General features: G+C 48.8%; 1 protein-coding gene across 1 annotated transcript in view; it reads left to right on the top strand.

Annotated features, from left to right (window-relative positions):
- Positions 1 to 17,220, top strand: part of NEB (nebulin) — a 138,406-nt gene that overhangs the window by 2,738 nt on the left and 118,448 nt on the right. Inside the window, exons 2-4 of the mRNA XM_062005209.1 lie at positions 9,451 to 9,553; positions 14,193 to 14,303; positions 14,825 to 14,890. Coding sequence (XP_061861193.1) covers positions 14,858 to 14,890 — 33 coding nt within the window. The 5' untranslated portion in view covers positions 9,451 to 9,553; positions 14,193 to 14,303; positions 14,825 to 14,857. The remainder of the gene's footprint in view (positions 1 to 9,450; positions 9,554 to 14,192; positions 14,304 to 14,824; positions 14,891 to 17,220) is intronic.

Here is a 17,220-nt window from a genome sequence, read left to right on the forward strand (position 1 = left end):
TGAAACCCCGTGATTCTCATGTAACTGCACTAGAGGTGTGTCTGGTCAGTCCCACAACCCCAGTGCTGTTGTTCCAGGTGTGGTAATGTTGGACCTGTTGTTTTGTTGCTGACTGCTCAGTATTTGTATCCCTCTGGAACGCTTTTCCTAGAGAGTGCAGGGATCATGGGCTGCCTTCAGAGCTGTGATTGCTCTGGGGCTGCAGCCTGCTGCTGCTTCTCATCACTCAGTTGTTCCTGTGCTGGGCCCTGAGCTCTGCAGCTTCTCCTCTGCCACAGGCAAATGAACTCAGTGGTGCACAGCATCTGAGTGACTGACTTTTGAAGTTACCCTCTTTGTATTCTTCTTTTAGTGCATACAAGACATGGAGAACAAGGGGCCTTTGGGTGGTCCCTTGGGGACAGGTTTGACACAAGAGCTGTCTGGGTGCTTCTGTGGTTCTGGCAGCAGCCCAAGTGCAGGTGGCAGATCCCGATGTCACTCACCCTCTGGATGTCAAATCCTTCAGCAGTCCTGTGCACTGATGAGCTGCTGGAGCCAAACCCTGCTTCTATCAGTGGTGGGCTGTTCCTCAAAGGTGATCTCCTGCAGAGAGGAACAAGCCCCTCTTTGCCATGCTGGGGACAAGAGTGGCCCAAAATAAGGCAGAATAGTTTTCCTACCAGGTGTTAAGATGGTTAGTTCTTACTTTTCCTGGGGTAACACTGAAAGTGCCCTTCCTTCCTATTTCACCCTGAGCCCAGCAAAGGAGTGAGAGGTCCAGGACAAGGTGATTGGGGCAGAGAGAGAGGGAAAGGCACTTGGAGAGTGTCTGGCCTTCAGCTAATTTGCCATGTAGAATGAAAGCTTTTTTCTGGTTTCTCTGAAAGCAAGAGGGTTCTGCAGTTGCTCCTTGTGGCCCTCGGGGACAGACAGCTCAGCTTTGCAGGCTGAGCCATCTTCCTAAAAGCTGTTTCTGCCTGGAAGTGTAACACAGAGTATGTGATGTGCTGGAGGTTCCTAGAGGCAAAGCCAATGGAGCTGCTGTTGCAGGTTTTGGGAGGGGCTGGTGGTTCCCTCCCCACGTTGGCAGCAGATGGGGACACCCACATATTGCTGTTGGCACGGCACAGTTGGACCCGGCTGCGCCCCTCAAACGAGAGCATGGCTGGAGCTGCTCCAGGAAGGTTATCACTACCTCTGCTTTCTGCCAGGCAGACCTTGATCCACAGCCTCAATCCCTGCCCGTTCCTGGGTGTGCAGAGCATCCTGCCCAATGCTGCCCTCTCCCAGCTGCTGCAAAGGAGTTGTAGCTGTGGCTGTGCCTTGGGCTGCTTCCTTCAAGGGAGGCCAGATGGGGGCAGGAGCCTCCTTTTTATTACCAAACCCTTCAAACCAAAATCATTTAAGGGCACTTTGCTTTATCCCAGAGGATCAAGCAATGGATGCCTGTACTGCCAGCAGATGAAATGCCCACAGCCCCCCTGGCAGCACCGTGGATGCTCGCGTGGGGCTCGGAGACCTGACTGGCATCAAGCTGCTTTCATTTGTAACCTCCTGAGTGACTGGGGGCTGAGGGCAGTGTGGTTCAGGCTGCTCCAGCAGATGCTGCTGGCACTGGCAAGGGGAGGGAATAGGTGGTGAGGAGCAGAAAGCAGGTAGGATGGAGGTGTGAGCGGAAGAGCTGGAGGTGTTGGGAAGGTCTGTGTTCCTTGGTGGCACTGGTGCAGTGCAGAGGAAGGTGTTACCTGATGTTTTAGTGTCTGATCACAGTACTGCAGCTGTCAGTCAGGTTACAGTGATGAGACCAGACAAGCTGAGGCTGGAGGGTGGATGGGAAGGAAGCCTGTGGCCTTTTTTTGTGGCAGTGTCCTATTTCTCAGCCTACACCAGTAACATCAACTGCTGACAGCAGCAGTGGCCCTGGCAGAGGCCGTCCTTGATGTAAGGAGGTTGCTGCACTAAGGTGTTCCAGCTTGTGCCCGTTACCCCTTGTCCTGTCACTGGACACTACAGAGAGGTGTCACCCCATCCTCCTGACACCCACCCTTTCTCAGCACTTTGGTAGAGTTAGGGCAGAGGTGTTGGGACAAGCCCTGTGGTCCAGGTGAGGTTTGCAGTGACTGGTTTGGGGCCAGGGCTGAGGGAGGGAGGGAGGGCTCCTGAGGAGCTGTGGAAAGGGGCAGTGTCCCTCCTGGCTGCTGCATGTCCTGCTGTACAGGGAGCTGACCCCAGGGCTCTGTGTGTTCCCAGGCTGTCACTCTGTGTCTGTGGGTGTGACCCCTCTTACACAGAAGAGGAGGAAAAGCCAGGCGCAGCTTCCAGGAGATGTGGTTTTGAGTCATACCCTGTGTGTGGGTGATGTGGCACACACACTGCCTTAGCTCCCAAACTGTGGCTCACAGGAACTTCCCTTCCTTTGTGCTTCACTGTTACTGAGCCTGGGAACAGGCTCTTGGTTTCCTTAGTAACAGGGTCCTTGAGAGGGAGAAGCAGGAAGGGCCTGGGATGCTGCTGGGGTGTGTGAGGGGTAGAGCAGAGGGCCAGGGCTGGGTGATGCTGAGTGGGCTGTGAGGGAAGCCCTGCTCCCCTGGCTTAGCTTGGGGTGCTGTTGAAGGAGGGGCTGCAGCTGCAGGTGATGCACAGACAGCTGTGCCCTCAGCGCTTCAGCCCTCAGCGTGCAGACACACGCTCATGCAACGGCACTGAGCTGTGGTCTGGTTCTTGTGACCAAACTGTGGGCAGAGTCTGGGAACTGACTCAAAACTGGAGCTCCAAAGGCAGAGTTATCCCAGTCTGTCCCCTCCTGTGCCAACCATGCTTTTGTAGACTATCATCTTTCCTCTAAATCGTCACTTGCATGTGCTGCTAAAAACTGGGTCACCTCTTAGCCCCGGTAAATGCTGACAGAGTCACGCAGTCACTTCATGACCCGCTCCCCAGACCAGCAGCCCCTTGCTCACCTTAGGTTTTATATCTTAGGACGAGCTCTTACCAAGGACAGCAGTTCCCTGAGGTTCCCTAGGGTTCCCTGGGGCCCTTCCTCTGCCCCTGGCTGTTCCCTGTGTGAGCCCCTGCCCCTCTCATCCCCGAGAGCCCCTTCTGCACAGCTCCCTGCAGCACCCACCACCTGAACCCTCAACCTGCCAACCCCAGGCGTCTGCACTGACACGTGTGGAGAGTGGGTCTGCAGCAAGCAGCCCGGGAGGGAAACACCTCCACCATCAGGTAGTGTTAAAATAGGGTGCCAGAGTGAGAGCTGGGCATTTGGCACTGCTGAGGGAGCGGTGAGTATCCTCCCAGGGTGGTTTCATTTCTGGTGCTGTGGTATTTAAGCTTTTGTTCCTGTCCAATGGAGGAGGAACAGACAGCAGCGAAACCCAAAGGTGATGGGCTGTAATGAAAGTGGCTGAGCTCCACGTAGCTCTGTGCCTGTGGTGGGTTGTTGTGCTTGCCTTGGCTGGGGCTGACCTGCTGGAGAGCAGCTCTGCAGAGAGAGAGCTGGCAGTGCTGGTTGGTAATAAACTGACCATGAGCAGCAACGTACCCTCATGGGCAAGAAGCCAATGGCATCCTGGAGGGTATTAGCAGGAGTGTGGGCAGCAGGTCGAGGGAGGTTCTGCTTCCCCTCTACTCTGCCCTGGTGAGGCCTCATCTGGAGTCCTGTGTCCAGTTCTGGGCTCCTCAGCTCCAGAGGGACAGGGAACTGCTGGAGAGAGTCCAGCACAGGGCTACCAAGATGATCAGGGAAAGGCTGTGGGACCTGGGGCTGTTTAGTCTGGAGAAGAGGAGACTGAGGGGGGATCTCATCAACACTTAGGAGTGTCTAAAGGGTGGCTGTCAAGAGGATGAGGAACACTTTTTTTCTGCAGTACCCAGTGCCAGGACAAGAAGTAACAGACAAAAGCTGCAACATAAAAAGTGGCCCTGGCACAGGAGGAGAAAGCCCTTTGGTGCTGAGGTGAGGGAGCCCTGGCCCAGGCTGCCCAGGGAGGGTGTGGAGGCTCCTTCTCAGGAGGTTTCCAACCCCACCTGGACACGTTCCTGTGCCTCCTGAGCCAGGGGAACCTGCTGTAGCAGGGGCTGGGGCTGGAGCAGCAATGCAGGGCCCTGCCCACCCCACCATGCTGGGATGCTGTGAATTTTCAGATTGTGAACCACTGCACTAAACCCTTCCATAACCCCCAGGAGCCCATGCTGTCAACATGCTCAAACACAGCCAGATCTGTCCCAGGAGATTCCCAAGCTCAAGGCAAGTCGTGTCCTGCCCTGAGCAGCAGGGTGGCTGCTAACACAGCCCCGGCACAGGGAGCAGCTCGCTGCTGCTTGGTACGGGGCAGCAGGCTGGGAGCCACGGGGTGGCTGGCTCGCTGAGCTCAGGGTGCCTTTGCCACAGCCAGGGCAATTCTCCAGCTGCTTCTGTCCATCCACCACTGTTAGATTGCATTATAAAAAGACCCATGAGGTCACCAGTGGCTGAGCCTCCCCCAGACTCGTTGAAATTCAAACTATTTAACTCACAAAGCTTTCATTCCTTCCCCTTGCTCCCTGACTGTAGAGAAATATACCCCAGCCTCATTTCTGATGGGTGAATGAGACAGCCTGGAGTCACCCCCAAAGTGAGACTGGGGGAATGCTGTGTAAGGCTGAAGAGAAGAAATCGTTTCCCAGGGGCTGAGTTTCAGCTGGGTAATTTCTGCTTTGCTGCTGCTCCTTTTTGCTGTGCTCCTGGGGTGAGTTATCAGGTAAGGTCCCCGTGTCAGGAGCAGCGAGGAGGGGGCTGCAGCCTGCAGGACTTTGTGCTGCTTCAGGAGCTCTTGCAGATGACACCATGGAGGATCCTGCTCCCAGGAGAGGATGGTGTGATGCCAAGGGAGTGAGAGGATATAACTGGTGAGGGCATGGTTCCTTAGTGCAATCAAATGTCACTTTATTGACTTCAGTAGTGAAGTGGTTGCCTTATTGCCCAGTGCCCAGCAACTGGGGCAAGGGCAGAGTTCCTGATGGCTGCTTAGTGCTGTTAACAACAGCCCAAGAGAAGAATTTCTCATGGTGGCTGTTGTGTTAACGACCTTTGTGTTGTGTTAATGACCTTTCAGGAGCATTCTGCCGCTGGGAACTGCTCCTGCAGGGTATTGCTGGCCACAGCTAGCAAGTAGCCTTAATATTTCATGGAGTGCTGCAGGCTGTATTTCAGGATATGAGCCACCACCTGAGCAATGCCAGTCAGGAACGCTGAGCATGCTGCAGGCTGTCCCTGCTTACAGCTGGAGGTGTTAGTAACCTTCCACAGAAATATGTTCCATCGAAATGAGCATGGTAAGAGAGGAACTGCAAAAGACAGGGCTCTTGGGTGCAGGTTACAGGTTGCTAAAGTCTGTCCTACTGAAGTTTAGCACTTTAGCCCATTCCTCAGCATCCTGCAGGTCAAGAGGACTGCAGACACAGGAACTGTGTATTGCTTGGGTCATTATGGTACTTCTCAAGAACACTCCTTGAGCTTTGATCTAAATCTCAACCTTTTACAGCAGCTCCTGTGATCTTGCCTTAGACAATTCTTCCAGAAGCCCACATCTCTTCTGAACTAACTGCATGTTTGATTTCCCTTCTGCTCTGGGCACTAGTTTGCAATATAGGGGAGACAGAGGAATCAAGCAGCAGCACATGGCACCACTTTACTAGAAGCTTTACAAATGAGCCCTGCAGAGGTTTGGAAAACCCTTGGGATGGTGAGATGCCATAAGGAACACTGAGAGTGGCACTTCTCTTGCCCAAGGGAAAAAAGAAGATAAAAGGACTATCATTTCAATTACACCTTTCTAGTCCTAGCTTGCTCCCTCTGTGAAAGAAGCACATCCTTGGTGAAATGAGACATGGGCACCTAAGTAGTAACCATTTGATTTATTCCCTGTGTTCTCACACGGGGCACAAACATCCTTCAGTACTATCAGCACAAGTGCTGTTAAACTGAGAGAGGCAGCAGAGCTGCTCTGAGCACTAAGGGACTGGCAGAAGGCAAGGAGTGCATTCAGCTCTGTCCCTTCATCCCAACTGGTTTATGATGTGGAATGCCTTGATCTTGGAGCTGTGTTTATCCACGGATTTATCTGCTGCCGTTGGGCTGGTGTGGAAAGCTGGCAATGCTGGTCAAAGCCATGTGAAACCCTCCTGCTGCCAGCCTTTGCTAGAAATATTAGGCTTAGTGTGAAGACTTAATAAATGACCTGAATGTGGACGGGGGTATAAGTGAACCTGGACTGCCAAGGTTAGGTTATGTTTCTTCCTGCAGTGTGAGTGCAACTGTAACCTGTCTGAGGGAGTGAAAAGGCCCTTCAGTGCCAAGAAGCAGTAGGCACAAAAAGGTCTGCTGTAGCACAGTCCTCACCCTGTCATTTTCATACCCAGTGCCTCAAAGGGGACAGGCACTACTCAGTGCTCAAGTACCTGCATGGCTCCAGAGGACCTGTGAGACAGGCAACAAAGCTGGGGAAGGGGCTGGAGCACAAGGGTGCTGGGGAGGGGCTGAGGGAATGGGGGTGTTGAGCCTGGAGAAGAGGAGCCTGAGGGGACACAGCAGCCCTCTCTGCCATCCCCTGACAGGAGGCTGCAGGGAGCTGGCTCTCGAGTAACAAATGACAGGAAACAGCCCCAAGTTGCCCCAGGGGAGGTTGAGGTTGGAGCTGAGGCAGAACTGTTTCCCTGAGAGGGGTGTCAGCCCTGTGCCAGGCTGCCCAGGGAGCTGGGGGAGTGCCCAGCCCTGGAGGGATCCCAAAGCCGTGGGGCTGAGGTGCTGAGGGGTCAGTGCTGGGCTGGGCAGGGTGAGGGCAGGGCTGGGACTGCAGCAGCTTCAGGGGCTTTTCCAGCTGTAATGATTCTGTGATTCTGTGATCTCTGTCCCTGCACAGTGGAGCTGTCTGCCACTGCACCATTTTCCCTCTGCAATGATTTACTGGGTGTCTGGATCTCTAGATTAGAGATCAGCCTTATGAGATAACATCTGCAGCGCTCACTGTAGTTGCTGTGAGCCACTGATTTGCAACAATGGTAATAAGAGTAATGAGAGTTGGTCAGAGTTATCTTTACTGCACAGTGGTAAGGCAGAGGCTTGCCCAAAGGCACAAGTGTTGAAGACAGGGTGAGGACCAGAATTCTGGCTGCCAGTTGTGGCTTTTCACTGACATTTACAGTTGATATTTGTACCTCTGTGCTAAACATACACAAGTTTATTTATCTTATCAATGGAAAGAAGAAGAAAAGGTCTGAAGAGAGCCTTCCCTTCCTTTCCCAGCTGACTCCACCTTAAATGAGTATTCTGAAAGCTATAGATTTGGAGTTACAGCTGGGCTGGAAGAGTTGTGGGCTGTGTCTAAGCTGACCCCAGAAGCCTGTGTTAGCAAATCTGATTGACACAGTCAGAGCTGGGTTTGTATTCTTGAAGGAGTCTTCCTTTGGTGTATCTTCTTTCTGCTCAGGACCTATGTGAAAAACGCTGCTGCTGTCTTGGGAACATTAGTAGGAGGGATAAATTAGTCCCTTTGACATCACCTTGTTGATGAATGTTTTCTTTTATGACTCCTAAAGGTCCTAAGTAAAGAACAGTGGAGGCTCTGACAGATGCTGTCATGTGAGGAGAACTCTCCTCCATGCCAGTGATCAGAGTCAGCTGGGAAAACAACCCAAAACAAGGCTGCTGCCGGCTCTTACTGATGTGCAAAATCTTGTGGCAATATCCAGGATCTCTTATGCTCTGAGTTTGTATCTTTAGCATTGGGGTATTTAAAATCCTGTACTACTTTTTAACTTTCTACATCTAGCTGGAGACTGAGGTGTTTGTCCATCTGATGCCTCTTTGCTCCATAATATCTCATCATGAAACAAATGAACAAACATGTGTCATCCTGTTCATATTCTTCTCAGTTTGGCTTGGTTTGGGGTGGGGTTTTTCCTCCTCTTTGAATCCACTCTTGGTTTGATGTTGAAATATCCTGGTTGGACATGAACAGAGGCAACCATGTGAGATTTGCATGAGTGGACAAAGAAAAGAGGTGTTCTGTGTGAGAACAGTGGCTGGGATGTGGTTTTGAGGGGACATACCTGCAGCAAGCAACACATCAGCGTGGGTGTGTTTCCCTGTGAGCTCCAACAACATTGTCTCTGCAGGAGCTGGGGGACAGTCACTTTGAATGCTGCTTGAATGTGTGTCAGCTGGATGTAAAGTGGGGAGGGGAGTGAAACACAGAATCTTAAGGGCTGGAAGGGACCTGCAAAGCTCATCCAATGCAACCCCCCTGCCAGAGCAGCACCACCTAGAGTAGGGCACACAGGGACTCATCCAGCTGGGTTGGAATGTCTCCAGAGAAGGAGACTCCACAGCCCATCTGGGCAGTTCCAGTGCTCCCTCACCTCAGCAGGGAAGAAACACACTCACTCATTGAGGTGACAGTTCCTTCTCTGTCCAGAAACATCAGGAAGCATGAAATGAGTTTTGGTTTTACACCATGATTCCTTTGTCTCCTCCTCTTCCAGCCAAGCCTTTCTGGCTCGTGGCACTACACTAAGGGGCTGGTTTACACACGATACAGCTACTGGCCTGTGCTGCTGCTCACCCTGTGTTAACCTGTCAGCATCAAAAAATAAACATGAAAATAAGACACTGGAGATGATTTACTCGTGGCATTTTGATTGCATTGCTTCTAAGTATATTGTTTGTTATGATCTAATGCTTTCTATTAATACTTTAAGAAAGAGGATAAGCAGCACCAAAGTGTAAAGTGAGGTTCATCCTTGTCTCAAAACCACCTTAGTGTGGTACCTCAGTTGGAAAAGGCAACGTTTGCAAGTCTGTGTCTCAGTTGGCCGGATAACCTAAGGAGAGCAAGGAAAGATATCTGCAGTGTGAAACAACTAGCTGGTTACTTTCACATAGGCATTCATCCCAGCATTGCTGATTGCAGAGCACAAGGGAAGCTGCCTTTTGCAGTTTGTATTGGGGTTTGTATTTCCAGTGAGTTAATTAGTCAGCTGTTAATGCCCTAGGAAACCATTCACCATCAGATACTGACCAGATTCATCATTAGGGACTGAAGTATGGGGTAAGTTGCTTCTAGAGCAACCTCTCTTCTCACAGCCACCCCTGTCAACAACACATCAAAAGCCCTCTTCATTTTGGAGGCTTTTGGGAGGTTTTGAACAGCCCAGCCTCACAGTTCCAGCTGCTGATAACCCTTGTCAGTAGTTTCAACACAGTGACAAGAGAGATGTTTGCAGCTGTGCCTGCAGCATAGGCTGCACCTGGGGTTTCTTCAAGGAGAAACACATCATTATGTGCCATATCCTCACCTGTCACTTTCACACCTGCAGCTTGTGAAGAGAAGGCTTAGCTGCACCATAAACCACACAAGTTCCACTTCTCTGTGTAAGCTTTTCTTTGCCCTGAGCACAGCTGAAGTTCTCGTGGTGTGGCTTTTGCAGGCTGGTAGGTGCTGTGCTCCTTTTACTGCCTGAGAGTTGCTAGGGGAGGAAAAGAAGGCAAAATTCGGAGGACGCCCCCTCGGCTATTTCAGCCCTGCTATCGGTGAGTATCTTTGCACCTGACTTCATCCTCAGGGCCACTTGGGAGCTAGAAACTGTCTACAGCCAAGCCTGAGCAGGGTCTCCATCTGGTAAATGTTCTTTGGGGAAAAATATGAGATAACAGCCCCCTACAATGCTCATGCAGGCATGAGTGTCTTTAAATCATGTCGACTCTGTCCTGTTGTGATTACTGCAGCTTGTAATAGATCATAGTTTGTTCCCCACCTACTTAGAGGACTCTCTCTCACCCTTAGGAAGGTACAATAAGCACTGGATAACAGCAAGCCCCTGGAAGAACAGCATGGTGAGGGAAAACCCTGCCCTACCTCCCCTTTTCACGCCCTTTTTCATTATTGGTGGAGCTCCTACGACTCCCGTTTTCTCCACTTGTTTCCTCTACTGTTTGGATCCCTGGAGTGCAGCTGCACACGGAGCTCCTGGATGTCCTGGCAGAGGCTGGGAACAGCTTATCTAACAAGAATCTCTTTTTTAGGGCTCTGAAGCTTGTGTTGTGCCCTCCACTTAACACTTTCCTCTCAGCTTTCACTTTTAAGGCTTCTTGAGTGTTCCAGCATTTCATCTACACATCTCACACTCCCCAGTGCACTTTTAGGTGTTTAGACTGGACTCTAAAGGAAGACTTTGGCCACTTTAGCTTAGGTGAGAGCCTTGGAAATGCTCAAGTACAAGACAGATGGGTTGTGGAGGCTCCTTCTCTGGAGACATTCCAACCCAGCTGGATGAGTCCCTGTGTGCCCTGCTCTAGGTGGTGCTGCTCTGGCAGGGGGGTTGCACTGGGTGAGCTTTGCAGGTCCCTTCCAGCCCTTGAGAGTCTGTGATATATTTTTTCCCAGCTTTCCTGTGCAAAATCTGGCAGGCAGAAAGGAACTAAAAAACAGTGACAGGAAGGAGAAGTAACTTAATCACAGTGGTTAAAAAATAGACACGATGACACAAATATGTCATAAAATATGTCACAAATATGTCCTTTTGCAAGGATACAATGCTTGTTAAACCCGAGTGGTCCGTGCATGGCCTCAGCAGGTTAAATATAGCACCTGTGATGGCAGTAAGTTTATCCACACAACGGGTAAGACACAGAGAAGCCAGTGTAATCTCTGGCACAGCAGATGCCCTGTGTGATTTTCAGTCAAAAGGAGGCAGGGATGGATAGAAACTCTCTTCAGTCTTGAAGTTATTGTCTTCCAGAAGCAGTTGCAGGTTTGGAGTTCAGTGGTACACGCTGCCTGGCTCTTGTGGTGTGGGACTTAGCCTTGGCTTGGTGAAATTCCTACCAACTCTGCTTTGGAATCCTGAGAGGGCTGCACTGTAAAAGAAATACAAGGGAATGAATGATCAAGGCAAGACAGAAATGTCACTCAGTGGCAGGGAGGGTGTAGCAATGCAGAACTCCTGTGCTGGCCCTGCCCTTTGGAGGTGAGGGGTTTGCAGGGGGGCTGCCCTGGGGCCCTTACACACCACCCTCTGTACTGAGCAGGCTGCTCGTGGAAGCTGTGTATTCCCCACAGCTGGCAGGGAATCTGCCTCCCAGAGCAGACTGAGTGCTGCTCCAGGAAACAAACAGTCAGTGTTTATAGGTGAATGCAGCGTGGGTTAGGGGAGTCAGCAAACGTAGGCTGCTGTTCCATAGCTCTTGTATTATAGCCCTTCTAAATAAATCTAGAGAAGGTCATGTGTGATTTCCTCCCTTTCCCCCAGCCTCTGTGGTGGCTGTTGGACAAGCAGAACTCATTCAGCCTCATGTTTTAAAAGCTAAGTACAAGAAAATGTTTTCTGCTTTAAATTTTTGGCCCATTTAAATGCAAAATATCTTCCCCTACCTTAGTCATCCATCACCATCCTGTCTTTTTAGTCCAAAACTGCTGAGCATGTGCATATTTATGTACTGTGGATAAAACAATCTGGTCTGGTGTGCTATCAGAACTGTAACCTACAGCAGAATTCTCCTTCAAACCCTTCCTTTGAAGGGTTTGTCCCCCAGAAAGCCAAGTTGTTGTTTCCAGCAAATGGTGACTTGAGATCTGAGTCACAGACACACATTTTCACAGTAAAGCAGAAAAGGGGGCACTTGCATCCTGCATCTCATTGTGGCCTTGCTTAGTGTCTTTCTCAACAAGGTCTATTGACAGCGCTGTGAAAGAACCTGTAGGTGATGTTCCACTAACCTAGGAGTTGTAGAGTAGGTCACTAAAGGTAGAGATTGTTTGCAGGGACTTGCAGAAGAACGGCACAGAAAACTGTACCCTGTTTGAAAAGGCTTGCTAATGTTGTCAGGATAACCATCAGGACAGGGCCATCTGAGCTTCTGTTGATCTAGCAAACCTGATTTAAATCAGGTGGTTGGAATGAGGGATGATCATGTCCAAGAAGGTAGCAGTGACTATGGGGAAATGCCATTTACAGGAGGAGCAGGCTAAAGTACAACTGTTAAGTGTGAAGAAGAGACTGTGAAGCCAGATTTGCTGAAGAGAACCAAGGTGGGTGGTAATTGGTCACTGCACTTTGATTTGGAGATCAAGTGAGATTCGAACTGGAAATGGCAATAATTAATTGCACAGTTAATTAAACCAAAAAAAGGGTCCCTTCACTGCATAGAGGTTTGTTATCACTTATGCAGATGCCATGTTATGAGTGTAATCAACTGAAAAGCAGTGCCTCGGAGAAAAAGGACTGTGAGAGTTGTTTCTGGAACGCATACACACACACAGGACGGGGGTTGGAGAGCAGCAGGTTAAGCTGACACTGCTCTCAGGAGGCTCCCCCGTGCTGTCTTCATTGCTGACTGGCTTCAACAGAGGTGAAGAAACTGAAATACTTTTGATTAGAGAGAAATAAGATTAAGAGGGCAAGGACTGCCTATTAAAGCAAAGTGCTAAGTAACTGAAAGCACTGAGCTTGCCTAAAGGAGAAAGAGGAGGACCTACATGCAGCTCTCTGCAGAGTGTGAAATCCTTGGCAGTGGTGAAAGAGATATGATATGTCATCTGGATATAAATATTAAGCTCTGCAAAGAGTTAAGGAACACAGAGATGTCTCTCAAGAGCTCCTGACAGTCTTTTATGTGATGCAGTATATGAAAAGGGATGATTGTTGGTATTGGCTTTTCAGTGTGCCTCCTTGAAGAACTAAAGCAATCCTATTACATGAGGCAGCTAGATGTCATGAGAGGTCACTTCTGCTCCACACATCATACAATTGTTGGCCTTTCAAAAGACTTCATGCATTAGAACCACTCCTGTGTTGTTTGATCTGTTTATTGTGGGTTCTTAGTCTTTGGCCACCAGGCACATTGGCTGTTAATCGGGTCCCTTGCACGTACTCAGGTCCTGGGACCATGTGTTCAGCTATGTAACATCTATTGACACGTGATTTGCATCTAGTTAAGCTGGGAAGGCACTTCAGGTGTACTTAAGGGATAAAATTAAACCTAAAAAGTTCAGTTCAAAGCCCCAAACCCTCTCTCCTTTCTCTGCAGTTCGGACAGTCTTGCTTTCAGATGGATTCAGGTACAACACAAGAAGGAAATTGTCTCTATCAATTCACATTCTTTACTCTTGTCAGCTCTGGGGGAAGAAAATGTGCCTGTTTTTCCAGATGAACCCTGCCCTGGCTCTGCTCAGGGATCCATTTCAGCAGAGACCTGGCGAAGTTCAGTCAAGCTCTGGCGTGTTTTGGGTTTCCTCAGGAGCGCAGAAGTGCCCAGCTCCCTTTTCCTTCATGTTGCTGAGAACAGGTGGCCTCCTCCGGGGTCACCAAGTATATTTAGGGCTGCAACTTGAGCGGGTTGGAGCCACATTGGCTGTGGTAGCCCCGTGCGTCATTAGGAGCCGCTGCCCCAGGCTCGCTCTCGCCCAGTGCTGCTCAGGAGGGGAGGCTGGAGAGGCTTTGCTGCGAAGGATATTTACTAGGTGTTGCTGGTAAGAACACTTTAATCTTATCCTTAGAACAGGATCTCGAGCTGTTCCCTGGTGCTGTTTTTCGGGAATGGCAGTCGTGGCTTACCCGTGGGAGTTAGATTTTCAGTCTGGGTGACCAGGTGTAAATGGCAATAAGGGGAAAGGACTCAGAACTGTGTTTTCGAAGCATTAACTGGAGGCTGTAACAGTGACAAATTGTATAGATTGTATCCTTACATGCAATCCCCACTTTGTGGGTTTATTCATGGGCTTTGGCCAACTTTTCCCCACAACGTGCTGCTTATTAATTGAGTTATTCTTAATTTTTCTTTAATAATTAACATTCTGGTTTAACTGATTTTTTGGGGGGAGGTGGGCTACTTTTCTCATCACATTGGAACTAAAAAGGGACAGTATTCTATGCTCCTATATTTAACCTGCATTACTAGACTTGCCTCAGAAGGAATTGCAGTTTAGCCAGCTAAACAAAACCACCCTGTCATTTGGTAGTATTAGTTTACATGGCAAATATCTTTGGACTCAGGAGCAGCTGTTGCAAAGCCTCATCCCCTACCAACATTAGAAACAGGGCTGCAGGCTCTGGTGGAAAATTGCAGCTTTGCCTCATAGCAAAATGGTTGTGTTAATGAATTGATTTGAAGGTTTTGACAGCAACCTGTACTCTGTCATTCAGCCGACTGTGTGGATTTCCCTATTTTCCAGGTCTGAAGAAATAGAGAGGAAAAAGCCACAAGAGCTATAAAAACACCCCCAAACCCAAAGCATCTGTACAGGCTAATGCTGGGAAGACAGAAATTGCCTCATTAACCTAAGGTCACTTAAAAAAATTGTTTACAGTCGTTTTGTATGTTATGTTTTTGTGAATGAATATAGTAGAACACACAGATCCATTCAAACAGGAGCTCAAACAATGCAACCAAACAGCGTAATCACAGAGAAAAGCTCAACACAATTGTGTTGTAATAAAGAAATCAAATCATACCTCATGAAATCTCTTCATCTGATGATGATTATTACTGTTGTTATTGAAACCTGGTATTAGTGTTACTAATTATTGTGATATTAGAGCAAGGTGTTTGTCCGAAATCATGAGCTGTGTCAGTATGTTTGAATCTTGAGCCAGTGCTTTCCCATAATAGTCCAAGTAATGCCAGATCCCAGCTTCAGTTCTCTCTGGTGTTCATGTTTTTTTCACTGATTACAGCATTGTAACAATCTGACTAGTTGCCAGCCAAGACCCCAGGTGCTTTATGAACTTGACCAGTAGCTTTTCATAGTGCTTTCAGTCTTGGGTTAATGTTGTATATTCACACTTTTGTTTGCTGCCTGATCAGTGAGTGGGGAAGAGTCAGAAGAGTACCCTCAAAATGGAGGAAGAAGAATATGAGGAAGTTGTAGAGGTAAGAAGAAAATCTGAGAATGTCAGTATTTGTTTCCTGCCCTGTGAATGAATGCACTGATCACTTTAGTGACATGTTGCTCATCAGCATAGATGGTTGCTTGCTGTTTGCTCTCCAAAGATTAGGATGTGATGAGATGTCTATTGATTGGTTTCATCAGTAAAAAACAACAACAAAAGTTGCTCTCAGTGGAGAAAAATCTCCCTGGTTCCTGACATAGTTTCTCTGCTTAAATAAGGACTGTAACTGTCCTACACCCCCACTGCGAGCTTTTGTGATTACCCTCCTGCGTAATTATAGATGCAGTGGGCCATCTCTTTTCCCTCCTGGCTTGCCCTCTGTCATCCAATCCAGGAGCCACTTTCTAGCCTCGTGTCTCTGCCCACTGCACTGCAGAAATGCAGCAGTTTTGTGCCATCAAGGTGCCATTAACCAATTTAGCCTTAGAAGCTGCAGAGATCAAGCTAGATTTAAACCTGTAGCTGTCCACGGAGTTGCATCAGGGATCAATTTGCCAATAAGTCATTTAAACTCAGAGTTATATGCCTAATTATTTAGTCTCAGCAATTTGGCTAACTGAATCCCCAGGAAACTGGGAAACCTACAGCTTGCTTTTATGAGAGAATGCCATTAGAGCAGTGACTTTGTATATGAGGTTAACAAACAGTGTGGTCTTACCTGCTGCATTATTGCTATTCCAAAATGAAATGATGTGTTATGAAATACGTAAGTGCTATAACAAATTGCTCAGTGTTTGAGGGAAAGAGTAGGACAGCAAAAATGTAGACATCCCACAACTCGTTATCTCCACGCTATATTCAATGGACTGTTGGTTTCAGGCAGTGTTACAGCATTGAGCCCTGACTGCAGACTCGGTCAATTCCAAACAGTGAAGGAAATAAAGTCAAATGGTTTGCCAGTTAGTTAAATATCTTTTGGAAAAATAAACATTACCTTTCATAAAGCTCAATTGTACCACCCTGTTACGAAAGATAACAGTCCTTCATTAAGTTTCCTATTACCATATTACTTGTAATTGCCTCTTAGTTTGCTCTCTGTAACAAAATGTGTGTTTGCTGCCAATGTTTGTTTGTTGCTGCTGGGTTTCTGTAAATACAAGTCAGTTTCATCGTTTGGTTTTTGATTTTCAATGACCCCATTCCTGTAACCACATCCTTAGGACAGACCAAGATGGTGCTGCTTAAGTAGCTTCTCTTGGGGTATTCATAGAGGTCAAATAAAATGGGAACCATAGCATCTGGTACAATTTTAAGGCAGCTTAAGCCTTTCCAAAGTTTTCTTAATTCCCCTTCTGTACGAATCTCCTATTTGAAACCTGTAGAGGTTCGATCAGAAACTCATCTTCCAAAAGAGCAGAAAATAATTGCTGAGTAACGAGTGGCTGAGAAAACTTTGAGGGTTTTAAGATACTATTTTTGCATTCTCTGGAGTTATTAGCCTGCACTGTGCGAAAAACCACAGTGAATGACACCAGCCTTTGCTGCTGAGTTGCTTTAGGCTTTGTGGAAGGGAGGTCAAACGCGGCACAGGGCCTGTGAACAGAAACTGCCCCGGAATACCCCAGTATGACACAACTTGAAAAGTGTGGACTAGTTAAGTGAATGTAACTCTGAGGAACAACTCTGGGGAAATGGCTTAACTTTTAATGAGGGGTTTTTTTAGGGCTTGACCCAAAGGCCTTTCTGCCGCCACAGTGTTGGCGCGTGACCCTGAGCACGTCATCACTGAGGAGATTTTCAATGGTAAAAGCCGTGTTATACATTTTCTCCTTTCTGGATACCAATGGGCCAAGTGAAGCACTCCTTAAAGGAAACAGCTGCTGATCACTACAGTGGATGGCACACCACCTTTACTGCTTGTTTTGCCTTGGTGCAGCAGGAAAGGGAGATGGCAGGCGAAGCCTTGTGTCTGCGGCGGCCTGGCGCCATGGCGCTGCCGCCATTTTGTGAGGGCCGCGGGGAGCAGGCCTGGCGCGGGGCTGAGGGAAGGGCAGGCTGCAAGCTGCGGAGTGAAGCCCATGGAGCAGCCCTGGTTGCTGCTCTGGTGGGAGATGTGCTCTGGTCAGGTCACTCAGTTGCACTGCAGGAAGAGGTGAGAAGGTTTTGTGCCGTCAGGTGAAGAAGAGGTTGGTGGTGTGTTCATGAAGAGGCAGAGCAAAGCCTGGCAAGGAAGGAGTGCTAGGTGGAGAACCTGGTGTAATGGGTGATGGAAGGTGGCTGTCAGGGTGGAGAAGGAAGGAAGCTCGTGGTTTCTGGCAACAGGAGAGTTTGGACTCCACCTGCTGATCTGCCATTTCAGAGTAGATGTAG

This window comes from Colius striatus, chromosome 11 (genome assembly GCF_028858725.1).
Source record: "Colius striatus isolate bColStr4 chromosome 11, bColStr4.1.hap1, whole genome shotgun sequence".
NCBI classification, from domain to species: domain Eukaryota; kingdom Metazoa; phylum Chordata; class Aves; order Coliiformes; family Coliidae; genus Colius; species Colius striatus.